The sequence below is a fragment of the Lutra lutra genome, chromosome 7 (genome assembly GCF_902655055.1).
Source record: "Lutra lutra chromosome 7, mLutLut1.2, whole genome shotgun sequence".
NCBI lineage: Eukaryota > Metazoa > Chordata > Mammalia > Carnivora > Mustelidae > Lutra > Lutra lutra.
This window is the reverse complement of record NC_062284.1, coordinates 80,649,338-80,665,887: the sequence shown is the minus strand read 5'-3', so window position 1 is coordinate 80,665,887 and position 16,550 is coordinate 80,649,338. Positions and strand designations below refer to the sequence as shown.

Below are 16,550 nucleotides of genomic sequence, written 5' to 3'. Positions count from 1 at the left end.
ATAGATCATATAATGCCCAGGATAAGATGCATATTGTCTGGGAAACTAAGTGATGCACATGGGGGGTTCATTACAGTATTTTGCAACTTTGTGTTTCTATAAGAAATATTCCCTAATAAAAGTCTTAAAATTTTACTTATAACAATGAAACAGGATTTATATAGAGCCCACAATTGTTTGCCCCTTGCCATAGTAATTGTGAAAGTATGTGCTGAGATGGGCCTCATTAACCTTAATTTGGAAGTGACTACGATATGTTAGAGGTCCTCCTTGCTCACCCACATTGGACAAGAAACAAGAAATACTGTGAACAAAAATAAGTATTTGTTATTTTAATCCACTGAGGTTTGAGGGTTCTTTTATATTGAACAGCACTACCTAATTTATCCTAATTCAGATGCCGAGGTATTCTATATAGAATGAGCAAGGTCAGGAACTTTGATAAGCTTGTTCATTCCTATTAAGGCAGAATTCCTTATAACTCTAGGAGTCATGGGCTAGAAGCCTCTAGAGATATATTGCTGACAGTATGCAAATACTTTCTACCAGTGTTCATGTAATAATCTCAATTTACAAGTAATTTATTTAGTCTCTAAACTAGTAAAGAAGTTGAGCTGTAGTGATTTAGAAACATGCTATCCAATACAGTTGATACCAGTCAACATGGCTACTGAGAATCTGGAATGTGGCTAGCCTGAATTCAGATATAAGTATAAAATATATATCAAAATCTTAAGACTTAATATATAGTAAGAGAATATAAAATAGTTTTAAACTGATTATGTGTTTAAATGCTAGTAATTTAGACTTATGGGATTATATAAAATATATTACTAAAATAAATTTCATCTGTTCCTTTTTATCTTTTTAATGTGGCCATTAGAAACCCAAAATTAGACCTGTAGTTCATATGTTATTTCTCTGAGACAACACTGATTCAGAAACCCTGAGTTTTGGTCAGAAGGTGACAAGAAGGAAAAGAAATATATGTGCAGAAGACCAAAAAAAGGAAAGAAAAATCTAACTTAGAATATTTAATTGAAAAAAAATCTGTATAATGCTCCATCACTGACATAGACAAATGCTCAAAATCTTATGTACTGGGGCACCTGGGTGGCTCAGTGGGTTAAAGCCTCTGCCTTCGGCTCAGGTCATGGTCCCAGTGTCCTGGAATCGAGCCCCACATCGGGCTCTGTGCTCTGCAGGGAGCCTGCTTCCCCCTCTCTCTCTATCTGTCTGCCTCTCTGCCTACTTGTGATCTCTGTCTGTCAAATAAATAAAATCTTTAAAAAAAAAAAAATCTTATGTACTAAGCAACTGGGATATAAGGGAAAAAAATAGTATCAACCTAAAACAGATCAGTAAATAGCAAATAATACATACAGTAATGAATATGGAAACACACTGGGACAATATCACTTTTTAATAAATGAATGAAATCAATGTGTTTTCTTGGACTTCACAGAGTCTACACAACTTTAGTAGGAAATTCCCATGAACAACTTGGATTTAAGTAAAAATTTACCTAAGACATGAAAAACCAAAGCCCAAGTAAAGAACAAGATATCAACAAGAAATAATGCCAACAGGTTTGCCTAATGGTAACTACTTACCACAGAAGAAAAATCGAATCTACCCCCCAACAACCAAGATATAATAAGAAGGAGTTATGACTTTCTAATTATTACTTTTGCTTCTTATATCCCAGTAAAAGCAAAGGCATACTGTGAAGTTTTTCACCAGAAAAGTTTACTTCCCACGTTAAATGACAAGAATCTTTTTGGCATGCAGGGAAGTTGTATGAATTTTCAGTTGTTTTCACAGTCTGATATATAAATACTATCAGTGTTCGAGATTTTAAGGTAAAGATATTTAATATAAAAAGCAAGCTCCAGGGGCGCCTGGGTGGCTCAGTGGGTTAAAGCCTCTGTCTTCAGCTCGGGTCATGATCTCAGAGTCCTGGGATTGAGCCCCACATCAGGCTCTCTGCTCAGCGGGGAGCCTGCTTCCTCCTCTCTCTCTGCCTACTTGTGATCTCTCTCTGTGTCAGGTAAATAATAAAATCTTTAGGGAAAAAAAAAAAAAGAGAAAAAAGCAAGCTCCAATTTCAGGTTAACAGTTCCTATCTAGAACTTTTACTCCATCTTGTGGAGGTAAAGGGTATAATTATTAAGAGTTTTAAAAACTCCAAAGAAACTTCAAAAGCAGTAGTTTTAACAACAAAAAAAATGACATGATAACAATTTATGATATCCCAGTTATAGTTGTTTCACATCTAGAAACTGCATTAAAATTAACAGGAACTACCATATGATCCAGTAACTGTGCTACCGGGTATTTACCCAAAGAATATGAAAACACTAATTTGAAAGAATATATGCACCCCTGTGATTACTGCAGCATTATTTACAGGAGAAAAATTATGAAAGCAGCCCACTGTCCAATAGAGGAACGGATATGGGTACCTTATTGGTTCAGTCAGTTAAGCATCTGACTCTTTGATTTCAGTTCAGATCGTGATCTTAGGGTCATGGGATCGAACCCCACAGTGGGCTCCCCTCTGAGCGTGGAGGCTGCTTGAGATTCTTTCTCCCTTTGCCCCTTCCCCTGCCTATACATACACACACTATCTCTCTTAAGTAAATAAATAAATCTAAAAAAAAAAAAAAAAGATGATTGGGGGGCGCCTGGGTGGCTCAGGGGGGTTAAGCTGTTACCTCCAGCTCAGGTCATGATCTCAGGGTCCTGGGATTGTGCCCTGCATCGGGCTCTCTGCTCAGCAGGGAGCCTGCTTCCCCCTCTCTTTGCCTGCTGCTCTGCCTACTTGTGATCTCTTTCTATCAAATAAATAAATAAAATCTTAAAAAAAAAGAATGGATAAAGATGTGGGATGTGTGTGTGTGTGTGTGTGTGTGTATTGGAATATATATGCCTGAATAATGAAACATTATTTAGGCATAAAAAAGAGTGAAATCTTGCCATTTGCAACAATAGGGATAGATCCAGAGAGTATAGAACCAAGCAAAGTAAGTTGAGAAAGACAAATACCATATGATTTCATCTATATGTGGAATTCAAGAAACAAAACAAATGAACAAAGGAAAAAAAAAAAGATAAACCAAAAGAAACTTTTTTTTTGAGAAACTCTTAACTATAGAGAACAAAGAGATGGTTACCAGAGCCAAGATGGGTGGGAGGATGGGTTAAATAGGTGATGGGGATTAAAAGTATACTTATCTTGATAGGCAGACTAATATACAGAATTGCTGAATTACTATAATGCACATCTGAAACTGTAACACTGTATGTTAATTAATTATACTGGAATTAAAATACTTTTTAAAATTTAAGAAATTTTTTTAAATTGAAAAATTAAATTAATAAATAGGAATGAGTCAATATAAACTGTGGAGTTAATCTTAACCAATCTCTTTAAAGAGACTATTTTTGTAAGACCTAAACGTTTTGATAATAATGCTGTGAAAAGAGTGCCTAGGGTAATATGGAATCTGACACCCTAACCTAAGAGAGTTGACTAGAGGTGCGCATGTATATATATAATATATATATGTATATGTATTATATATATATAATATATATATGTATATGTATTATATATATATATATAATATATATAACAAAAACTAAAACCAACAATAACTAAAATGTCCACAGGAACCCACTAGTCTAACCTTCATGCATCAGGGATAACATCTACTTGGTTCACCATGGTATCCCAGTGATTAGCAGTATCTGATACAGAGTTAGGCACTTAAAAAATACTTGTTGAACTGAATTTCTAGAAACACACGGTTGCCAACTTTTAATTGGCTTACTGTCTATTTTTACTATCTTGTTTTAATGTATGTATGTATATATTTCTTGATTTATTTAAAAGATTGATTTATTTATTTCAGAGAGAGCCTGAGGAGAGGGGTAGAGGGAGAAGAAGAGCAGCAAACTCCATGCTGAACATAAACTTGACTTGGGGCTTGATCTCAAGACCTTGAGATCATGACCTGAGCTGAAATCAAGAGTTGGACACTTAACCCACTGAGCCACCCGGGTGCCCTCACCTTGTTTTTCTAAAAAGGATTATTTTAACTTCCGAAAACAGGAAATAAAAAATTAGTAAATTATGTATCTCAAAAAATACAAGGATAATAAAACAGGTAAGCACACACAAATTAGTAAAAAGGTCCATTAAAAAAAAAACTTTGGGACGCCTGGGTGGCTCAGTTGGTTAAGCAGCTGCCTTCGGCTCAGGTTATGATCCCAGCGTCCTGGGATCGAGTCCCGCATCAGGCTCCTTGCTCGGCAGGGAGCCTGCTTCTCCCTCTGCCTCTGCCTGCCACTCTGTCTGCCTGTGCTTGCTCTCTCTCTCTCTCTGACAAATAAACAAAATCTTTAAAAACAAACAAACAAAAAAACTTCTTTTCTTAGCCCTTGGTATTCTCATTTCACTCTGGAACAGTGAAAAACTCAAGGACCAGGATTAGCCTTGTCTGCTTTGGGGAAATCTCTGTACTAAGTTATGTTTCCCAATTTTCTCTTCCAACAACGGAATAAGAGCATATTCCTTCATGGTGCAATTAGTTGTATATACATATTATCTCCTATGCTCAAAGCATGAAATACTTTCATCAGAAAAGGAATGAAAAAGATTGAAGTATCTCAGTGCCCCATCCTGATCTGTATCACCTCTTGCACCCACCTTAAAGCCAGGACCCCACCAACCAAATCTAATTTGAGATTATGAAAACTATTACATCATGCCAATCTCTCTATGGCTCCCTCTATCACCAGCTTCAGATTCCACCTCTCATTCTTAACCAATTCCTAAAACCTTTCTGTCATTACCCTTTAGAACTCAGACTTGGTCAACAGCAAAATCTCCTATTCTGAACATCTACTCTAAACTTCCACTGTACTTTCTTACTCTAATTGAACTTCAACTGGGTGGACCCAAGACTGAGATAGCTGCCTTCCCTGCTACTCCCACTCTTCACTTGTCTTCTTCCCTAAAACAACTCCAGCTTTCAAACTCCTGTCATCAGTCTGTTAACAGCAATTCTCACTCAGAGGCAATTTTGCCCCTCTTCACAGCCTTGGTCTATCTGGCAATGTGTGAAGACACTGTGATCACCAGAAGTGAGAAAGTGCTACTGGCACCTAGAGGGTAGAGGCCAGGGATGCTCCGAAACATCTCACAATGCAAAAGACAGCCCTCCACAACAAAAAAATTATCGGGCTCAAAATGTCAATGCCAAGGTTGAGAAATCCTGGTCGGTAATGATCCTGATCATTAATGCCTCCTACAGCTCTACAGGACACTCTCTTGGCCTGCATCAGCTTTTCTCTTTTGATCATTCCCACTGACCTATAAACATGCTGGAATGACTCTCATTTAAAGATCTTTTTTGACCTCACACTCCCTTCTAGCAATTACCACTTTTCTCAACTGTCCTATATAGCAAAAACTCTTCTACAGTTTGTGTATATTCATTCTCTCTTCTTCCAACCTCTCTCTTAAACCCAATTTAGTGAAGTTGCTCTTACCAAAGTTAGTAATAATCTTGATGTTGCCACATGCATTGGTGACTTCTTGGTCTTCAGCATTCGTCCAAGTTGATTCCTGCCTCCTCTCTGAAAACAGTTAATTCACTGGCTTCCAAAATAACAGATTTTAGTTCTTCTATCTCACTACTCGTTGCTTCTTTCTACATTATATTGCTGGTTTCTATTCATCACCCTGAATTCTAAATGTTGAAATGCTTCAGAGTTGTGTTCTTGGACCTCTTTTCTCTTCTATTTATGTTCATCCCCTTAGTGATCTCATTTTATCTCTTGGCTTTAAATACCATCTATAAATGGACTACTCTTAAATTATTTCTCTAGACCAGATGTTTTCCCCAAACTCTAGACTCATACATCTATTTGGTATCTACTTGAAAATCTTAATAGGCATCTCACATTAACATGTCTCATATTCAACATCTGATCTTCCCCTCGAAATTTCTCCTTCCATGTCTCTATCTCAATAAATGACATTTGTCCACTTGCAAAGGCCAAACTCTGGACTCCTCTCTGACTCCTCTTTCTCTTAGATCCACATCTAATTCATCAGCAAATCCTATTCTCTGCACTCCATAGATTATCACAACCCTCACCATTTCCATCCTGTTGTAAGCCAACATCATTTTTTGCTAAGATACTGCAACAGCCTCCTATTGGTCTCTTGACTCTTCCTATGCCCCTCATGAGTCCGTTTTCAACACAGGAGGTAGAGTGATATTCTTAAAATGTGTATCAGATGCCACTCCTTTACTCAAAACTGCACTGGCTCCCCATTTCTCTCAAACTGAAAGTCAATATCCTTATAATGGCCTCTAATGCCCTATGGTATACTGCTTTCCATATCCTACTTAACTTTTCCTCCTGCTATTTTCCACCTGCCTTACTTTGCTCTGGCCATCTTGGCTGCCTTGCTATCGTTTAACATATTAGGCATCTTTCTGCCTAGAAAGCTGTTCTCTTCCACACAGCTATGTAATTTACTACCTTACCTCCATTAGATCTTCCCTTAAATGCCTCTTTTTCAGTGAGATCTTTCCTATTTTAAAGTTACAATCCTGTTTACCATCACCTGCTTTATTTTCCTCCAGAGTATTTTCCATCTTCTAAAATGTCATGTTTTATTTTATTTATTTATTAATTTATTATTTATTTTAGTTACTGCCTGTCCTATCATAATGTAAACTCCAGGGAGAAAAGAGTATTTTCATTTGCTTTCTTTATTGCTAAAACTAGGATCTAAAATGTTTTGTCAGACAGCAGACCCACCAGTAGTGGCTGAATTCTTCTTCGGCCTGATACTTGACCTCCTACAACTACTTCCCTGTTCCATTACTCGGGGTTTAATTCAGTAGTCCCTCTGATTTTTCTTGCCCTCTCAACTGAATCAGAGTTGCCTACTATTTCTAAAGACACTCATCCTAGAGTCTAGAATGACACAGGACTCTAGGATACAGAATGGTACAGAACTGCCAATTTTCATCAGTAATCCTGAAATCTGATTTATTTAAACAAATACCTTAAAGCTAGAATCTGAGTTTTAATGAAATAAAACAAACAAAAAACCACCTATTATGTGTTTTCCATTTCCATATGTTATTTCAGGCACTCCTTGCAATAATGATATCATTATATACTATAATCCCTAGAGGTGCAGGCTAGAAGGTAGTAAATTATAGAGTGCTAGTCTCAGCAAAGCCAATGATTTGGGTTCAAATCATTTAACTTCTGTGTCTAAATTTTTCTATCAAACGGGGACTGTTCTGGCTTTATTACATACTGCCTTGTACAGAATTTGTGTACATATCTTCTTCCCATTGACTTTAATGATTGCACTTGTTTTATTTATCTGTGTATATCACAAGCTATACACAATATTTAGTAGATGAATATATGCATGAATATAAATACAGATTTTTGTTTTAAGCATGATTTTAGAAATGCTGACTACCTCAAAAAACATATGGTGTAACATAAAAAAATACTATTTACGTTTACCATAAAATGAAGCTTAACTGATTCCCAGGAAAAATGGAAATTACAGCTTTCCGCCCCAGGGAGAAACATACTTATTTACTTCCTCAAAAATCACTCACTGAGGATGATGTCTTGGTTGGTTAAGTGTCCGACTCTTGGTTTGGGCTCAGGTCATGCTCTTAAGGTCGTAAGATTGAGCTCCACTCCCATCAGGCTCCACACTGGGCATGGACCCTGCTCAAGAGTCTCTCTCTCACTTTCCTCTGCCCCACCCACCACCCCCTACTCCTGCTCTCTTAAAAAAAAAAAGGAAGAAAAAGTCACTCACTCATTTTCCTTTCTTCCTTTTCTACCCATCATTGCCAACAATACAAATAATTTATCTTACACTTTAAAGATCATAAGTTTAGAACTTTCCATTTCAATGCTTCACTATTCTCCAGTATCCAGACTCAATGATACCAAATTCCATCACTTTTTTGTTCATATTTCTCAGCTCCATCCTTCTCATCTGTGTTTCTGTAGCCATGACATTATTTTTTAAGTTAAAAGGACCATTGAATATAACTACATTTTAGTAAAATGTGATATATTTAGCCTCTTACCAGTACATCATGCACCAAGGCTTGATATGTCCAAGTATGGTGTAAAGGAGTTGCCAAATCTATGTTTCTGTCAACAAGGACTAATAAAGGTCTTTGGAAGCTGTAAATATATTAAAAAAAATTATATAACTCTTGATAACAGTTTCTACATCTCAATTTTTCTAATGCTTTCTGGTTTTATCATTTTGACATGAACAGGAAGTATGTCATGTTGATATGCCATAACAGTCTGCTTTAAAAAAATTTTTTTAAGTATAGTTAGTCAAGTAAAGTAATAGTTTGGACTACTCAGAGTCTGTGTATAGTGCTAGATTATAAGTATTGAGGAACTGTCTAAAAGAAAAAAAATCTATGCAAGTACTTCTACAGAATAATTTTTATAGTTATCAACGTAAGAATAAGTTGCTTCTACTTAGATTTTTATTTCAAATTTTCTGGGAAAAAAAGGAATAGCTATTATCAGTTCCAGGGGAAACTATTAGAGCAGAATCTTATAAATTTACAGAAATGTTTGACAGTTTCATAAATTACAACTTTTTTCTGTAAACACAAATTCAAAAAGCAGACCCTAGAGAAGACCCTCGCAAAGCATCCCATTATAATACATAAAACTAAAACATTAAGTCACAATGGTACCTATCTATATAATTACTCACTTACCAAACACTTCATATATTGTTTACTGAATTATTACAACTTAGATGTGAAACAGACTATACTTATAAAGCAAAGTGAGGCACAAAGTCGTCTCGTTGCCATGCATCTCCAAAAGCTGTAAAGGTCTGCTTTGGCAATATTGTTTCAAGGGTACACATCAATTTTCAAAAGATATTGTTATCTAATTATATTAACTATTCATATTTTGTCCTGCAAGAGACTCTGACCATTTTAGTGACTCATTACACTGCAATGACTACAAATGCACACTGCACTGATTATAAAACTCTGCAATAAATAAATAGGAGTGGCACCTTTACCAGCTACCTCATTTTTTACTCCAGAGCTAGGTGAAAGGCAAGGAAAGATTGCCTATGGTGAAGTTTCTTGGCTCAGCACTACTGAGATTTGGGGTTGGGTAATTCCTTATTATGGAGGCTTGTCCTGTGCATTGTAGGATGTTTAGCAGCATCCTATAATGCAGCCCACTAAATTCCAGTATCATCTACCCAGCTGTGACAACCAAACATTTCTCCAGGCATTACCAAATTCTTATTGAGGATCATTAACTTACAACTGGATTCAAATGTCCAAAACAACAGTCCAAAAAAGTTACTGACCCCTATAATTAATTTAGAAATGCACCCAACAAATTAAAAATAAGACAACTATATTATAACATTAATAAGTTTTTAGGAATTATCCAAATAAAACAGCATCTTTATGTTAGTTTCTAAGGCTTTTATAAGAACACTGTAGAAAGGTAACTATTAAGTAAGAGATGCTATAGTGGGCGGTTCTGTGGGAAAAAAAAATCAGGTGAGAATTTGATGTTTCTGCTCTCCTTAATGAGAAGCTTTCTGAAGAGTATTTAAGACCAGCAATGAAATCACAGAAGAGTTTAAAATAATGTGGGGGCTGAGACAGTTGGAACAAACAACTGAAACATAATGTTAGAGTTAACTCCAAATTATAGGAGTAGTATGAAAGACAGTAGGAGCCATCTAAATTGACTTGAAATGAAGTCTATGGAAAGTTACCATAGAATTATTATCCCTGGAGGGCAGTTATACTGAGAATCAATTTATTTTTACAGGCTTTATTTATTAATTCACTTAAAATTGGGGGCAGGGATTAATTTTCCAAAATACTGTCTGTTCCCCTTGAAATAATTCTCAGCCATTTTTGTGTGTTTCTTTACTTCTTCATCCCAATATCATCTATTATTTTTAATAAACAAGTATTTCAATGTAAAAACAGAAACTAGTTGATAGGTAGAAATAGACATAAACATCACAAGTTTTACACTTACTTTTGTCATTACCAAGAGACCTAATGATAACTGAAATTAAATAGCTTCTGACCTTCAAAGCCATATAAACAGGAAAATCTCTCCTACAGATGAGAAAAATGCAGAGCAATTTTCAAGGGGCTTGAATTCACAACCCTGAGGTAGAGACCTGAGCTGAGATCAAGAGTTGAATATCTAACTGACTGAACTACGCAGATGCCCCCCAAACAGAAATTTCTAAGAGAAGGTAAATTAAATAAAACATTCCATTTGTATTTCAAGAACAAACTGAGTCAAAACCCTGATAAAACATAATACCTGAATTGGCCAGCTCCAAGAGTGTCACCTGTAAAAAGACTGTTTCTTGCATCTCTTAGATTTTCTCGAAGTTTCTTATCTAGTTTCTGAAAAATCAAATTTGATAATAACTCTTAAAGAAAAATTTCACAGAATTTTATACAGGATAATAAAATGTGTTATTATGAACATTAAGAACATAATGTGTTCTTAGTTTCATAACCAAGAAACTTGGAACTTCATTATAAAATAGCAATTCTAAAATCTAAATATTTTAGTTTCTTTACTATTCAATAACATCTTAACTTGGACTTGAAAAGACCAATGCCTTTTCTATTTGACTCAGGCCTGATTTCACTAATAATCACTTTTCACGGACTATTTTTACTTTAGGTACAGGACTGATTTGGAGTAATGAGCCACCCTCTTACCCAATCATGATTCTGTTTCACAAGGAATGTCTCTACATAGTGATGGCTGCAAGAGGCTCCAGAATAGAAATGGAAAATATCAAAGAAAGCAGCCCTCCATCAGTCAATGATTCATTGTGGCTAATAAAACTCAAAAACGTCAGTGTATCTTTCATCTTTCCATATCACTTATCCTTTCCTTTCAGTAATTCTATGTCTCTAATCCCTTACTTGTTTTTTAATCTTTAAAGCAAATTTTTGAATGCCCAGTTTATACTGTATATTTTACTCCAATGTAGTGGGAGAGCAAATGCACTGCATTTTAAAAATGGTTATAATTGCCAATAAACATTTCCTAAGTGAAGTTAAATGTAAAATGATCTGGGGGATCAAATAAGTGTAAAAACTACTTGGAGAAAAAAGGCAGAAAGACAAATATACATTTTAGTAAAAAAGAAACAGCTGGAATAACATGTCAGAGTAAATAATTTTCTCCATCACATAACAGTATACAATGACTATTTTTTTTATTTTTGGTGGAAACCCAATGTTATAAAATACAAATATTTGCTTTAGTATTTAATATATAACCCATAGCAATCATACACTTAATATTAACAAAAACACTTGAGGTACTTATGGAAAACAACTGATAGAATATTATTTGTCATCAATGGATATCTGTATGAACTCACCACTGCTACCATTTCTGCTGCTGTTCCTCTTGAACATCTGATTATAGGAACAGCACCTATTTTAACAACAGATGTTAGCAATGATTTCAGCTTAAATAAAATACCAAACCATCAAAAATACAAGAGAAGTATAAAATTTCAGGCAGAAACATGAGGATTTATCATCTCAAGAGTAAAAGCAAGATTTCAGAAATGGACACTTCCGTTCAAAAATAAAATAAAAGGGAGTAAAAAAAAAAAAAAAAGTCCATTTCTGTATGGTATTGGCTTATCAGTGTGACCAGATTTTTTTCAATGAATTAAAACTAAATTAGGATTTGACTCCCTACAGGCAGTTTCAAAGAGTTTGCTCACAGGAATCACTTTAATTTGACTTAATGGAAAGGAATGAAAAGAGATAAGTTAATTTAGCAGTTCGGTATTATTATTCATGATTTAACAAATGAACAATGAAGGATTATAGTCTTTTTAAAAAATCAGTTTAAAAAATAAAAAACATATTCTTTCAATGTGAAAAGCTCCTAAAACGTGGCCTCAGTTCATTATTGAATCAGCTCATTAGACCTCTTAATTTCTCTTTCTTTATTACTCCAAGTTGTATCAAAGGCTGAAATCCTAAAACGACAGGAAAAAACCCAATTGCACTGAAAACCTCAGAAAACAAACTGAGAACACTGTAATCTTTATATGCTAAAACTGTTGCATTCTAGATTCTATACAAAGCATGTTCAACTAGAAAAGTAAAATTGTAGAATATTAGCAAATTTTATAAAAAACGTTTTCTTCCAAGTTATACATGCTTGTCATATAAGATTCAAATACTAGAAATGTATAAAGTTAACCCTTTGATTCTAGCACCTAAAATAATCTCCATTAAGAATTAGATATGGATGGTTTCAGATTATTTTTATATGTAGTCTTAATAAATGCATTAATGAAGACTACAGAAAAGAAAAATATAGTATTATACAATTATACATACTATTCTTAAATTTGCCTTTTTCCACTTCATTTTTTGTTGACATCCTTCTACGTCAGATTGGCAGTAGTTTCAATTTCTCTTCTGAAAAAAAATCACTTTCTGATACTTTACATAATAAAGGTTGCTCTAACACTTCAGTGGTCTTTTATGCTTCTCTTTTTCAATCTACCTTTACCCTGAAAATGTATCATCATGGAAAAATAAGCTAATGTCCACAAAAAACCTAGCATTCAATGAAATTTTGGAGCGTGTGTAGGATGGCAAAATAGTAGGTTACTTAAAAGACTAAAAGTTGTATATCAATGTGCTCTGTTTAAAGCAACAACAACCTCATTTGAAGGTACTCAAAAGAATGCAGGAAGTACGGGTGTGTGTGTGTGTGTGTGTGTGAGAGAGAGAGAGAGAGAGAGAGAGAGAGAGAGAGAAGCTCTGAAGGAAGAGATATATTTGAAAAAGGAGATACATTTTTAACCAGCTTTTCTCCTGAGGGTACTTTTCAGCTTGCAAGGCACAGAGGAGAAAGAGCTCAAGCAGAAAACATAATCAGAAGACATAACGAGCTGAGGAATCAAAGACTGATATTGAGGGCTGGAGATTAAAGGAGAAAAATCCCTGAAAGGAGGGAGCCCCAAAGCTTACATGTAAATTCTCCTCAAACCTCTTTTATATCCTAAACTATTCATGGTGTCTCTCTTTTCTTCAATTTTCTCATTTGTGAAATGAAGAGAACCTTCAATAATTTAGTGTAAGGGTCATTTCAACTAGGGTTTTCAGTGTCTGCAGAATTAAAATGGCAGTTAGAAGGTTTCTAAACAGATCCATTAGTAATAGGAAAGCATAAAATCACACATTAGATACTGAACACAAAGTAGCTGTAAGTAAATTTAGATGTACCAAAGGAAATGTTTAAAATTCTGAGTATAGTGGATTAACAGTATACGTAAATTTAGTGTTTTCTGGAACCTTGGGAGTGTGCCTTAATAATCACATTTATCTCTATACAACTTTACTAATGGAATATTAAGTATTTTGAACTTACCCAGTGTAACAAAAAAGCAGAAGAGGCTGTCAACAATAGTGTCCATAACAGTTTCCATCTCTGTGTCTGTGATATCTGGCCTGTTAATAGCTAAAATAACATACAGAGGAAAAAGTTACCAAACTTCTATGCCTTAATAACATTTGTAATACTCAAACAAGTAAAATTTTTCATGTGTTACACTTTAAAGTGAACAAGTATCCATTAAAAATTACACTACCTTAAAAAAACACACAGCACTTCAGTATCAATAGTGGTGAGTAGTATCAACATCAGACTAGTACTAAGAAAAAAATCTACCATATAATATATATAAAATTTTTGCCAGAGCAAATAAAAAAATAAATATCCTATTCTATAATTTTATTCACAAACATTAGATAGCCTCAAGAAACTACTGAACTTATTACCCAACTACTGCCAGAAAGGACAATGCAAATCAATTATCACAAGACCAGTGTCCCACATCATTTTTTTTGTATTATAGTAAGTTATAGGAACTTATTTTCTGATGTATTACACTGTACTAAAATGGTTTCTAAACTTAAGTGGCTATATAAATCACTCTAGAAATATGAAAGTCTCTCTGGAAGCTATTAAATATTCAAGATTTTCCCCAGGGATTCAATTCAATACATAATTCTGGATAATTCTATGAAATCTGCAATTTTGGCAGGCACCTTAGGTGATTCTTAGGGCTACACTTAGGGGGGAAAAGTTGCTCTGAAGACTATACTTGACAAAGACCTTGCCTTACTCCTCCCATCTCTCACAATACCTAGGCCTAGTATCTGACAAGTGGATGTCCAATAAGTGGTTGTTAAAAGGCTGACCAGACTAAAATATTATCTATATAATATTTTAAATTTCCCAACACCCTGAATGTGAAAACAAATATAAAATTCAATACAGCTTGTAATTATCATGAGAGGAAAGCAGAATCCAACTGTATATATCAAAGTATTTAAAGAAAGTATGAACCATCCAGAGGACTTAATAAAGAATTCAACCAGGCAATATAGAATCTGGATGAGGAAATATACTGCTACTTGGTGTTGCAGATTCAAATCAGAAGACAGAAATGGCCAAAAGACACAATGTTAATTATGTAAATTCAAGGAACACCAACCCAGGGAAATACTCAGCTCATTCCATTAATCAATGGTGTAGGTAAAATCCAAACGGAAGCCTCCAGCCCTTAGGTTCTATACCCGGTCTCACACCTCTAAATAAGAACTGACTCGAAGAGTCAGAACATTGTCCATCAATAACCTCAACTCCCTTATATTAACAACTTGGTTTGTCTGAAATAGTATCCTGACTTTAAGAAGATAAAATCTACTTCCTTTAAAAGGATAAATAAATTTCCAATGCATGAAAAGTAGGGAAAATAAATAAAACCCAAGATAGTAACATATTATGTTCGGACCAATCTGTTTATCAGCTGAAGCACTTGAGACGTTTGAGAGGATCTGGCATATAATTATGTAACGGTTAAGAGCACTGACTCTGGAGTGAGTGACTTGGTTCAGTAATCTGCTTCTGCCATTTCCTTATCAAGTTACTCAGTATCTGTGCCTCAGTTACTTCATCTGGAAAATATAAGTAATAATACCACCTACTTCACAAAGTTACTCTGACGAGTAAATGAACTTACACTGTAAAGTGCATAGAGAACAATCTGTTATTATTATAAATATACTACTGAGAATCTGGGTAATTAACCATATAATTATACTTTAAAATTAATAAATTACACTTACACTTTAAATTTAATAATTTCAGACTTGTGATTCTTTAAGTTGAGAGGTATAAGAAAATTAGTTATATTTATAAGTACCTGAAGGTTTAATGAATTTAGACTCACTATAAATTTAATTATTCTTAAAAGTTACTTGAATATTTGGGCAGATTTTGCTTATTAGATTAATAAATTTGCCTGGCTTCATATTTAAAGTACTTAAAAATGAAAATGCTAAACTTACAGATGCAATTTAAACTAAGGGAATTCAGTGAACCAAGTTTGCTGACTAAGCTTGTTAATTGGGGCTGTTTAGAATCTAATCTGTTCAATCTGAATTAACTGATCAAAGAAAAAGCTAAGGTGCTTGTTGTGTTTTTGCTGTTGTTACTGTTGTTGTTTTTATGGAATACCTCATGAATTTGCATGTAGTCCTTGCACTGCAGCCATGCTAATATCAGTATGGTTCTAATTTGAGCCTACATGCTGCTGAAGTGAGCACAAGGTGCTTTGTTTTTATATGAACATATTATAAGTAACAATTTATAAAAAACAATTTAAAAGATTCACTTACAGGCTTCAGGAAAACTAGGCTTTAAACACGTAACTTAAATACTTAAGTAGCTAGTTAATTAAAACTCAATTAACTGTAAATAGACTTCTGTAAATAACAACTAAAACTGTCAAAACTCTCTGACACAGGCAATTCAGCAAATGCCTACACCCTTTAGGGATGTTGTTTAATTTCTAAAACACAGCACACTATGGAGCTCAAGAAAACAAAAAACTGATGTTCCCTTCTCAGGGAGCTTAACATCTGGTCCAGTATTTTATAACAGGGTACCACTGGCATAGTGGGCAGAACAATTTTCTGTTATGAGCATGTTTACACACTTCAGAATATCTAGCATCCCTAGTCCCTGCTCACTGAATGATAGTAGCAGCCAAACTTAACATAACAATCAAAAACATCCTGACACATTTTCAAATGCCCCCTTCCTGGGCCACACTCTCCACTCAGGAACCAATGAAATTCTAGTCAGCCCCAAACATCTCAACCCTTCAGTAGCAAATTAATGATTATTTGAATGAACTGGCTAATCGTATCTACTACAGTTTGTGTTTTTCTCTAAAATATCTGACATAATTAGTGCACATAATATTTCAGTTAAGCAAGATGAGTAACTTTTAGAGATCTGCTATACAACATTGTATCTAGAGTCAACAATACTGTATTGTACACTTAAAAAGATAAAGGGACAAAAAAGTGTTCTGGAAAAAA

The 16,550-nt window shown here is 34.6% G+C and overlaps 1 protein-coding gene across 1 annotated transcript in view; it reads right to left on the bottom strand.

Moving 5' to 3' along the window:
* SCFD1 (sec1 family domain containing 1) overlaps nt 1-16,550 on the bottom strand; it is a 107,325-nt gene that overhangs the window by 70,906 nt on the left and 19,869 nt on the right. Inside the window, exons 7-10 of the mRNA XM_047737274.1 lie at nt 13,528-13,617; nt 11,507-11,562; nt 10,423-10,508; nt 8,157-8,256 (exon numbers count right to left, since the gene is read on the bottom strand). Coding sequence (XP_047593230.1) covers nt 8,157-8,256; nt 10,423-10,508; nt 11,507-11,562; nt 13,528-13,617 — 332 coding nt within the window. The remainder of the gene's footprint in view (nt 1-8,156; nt 8,257-10,422; nt 10,509-11,506; nt 11,563-13,527; nt 13,618-16,550) is intronic.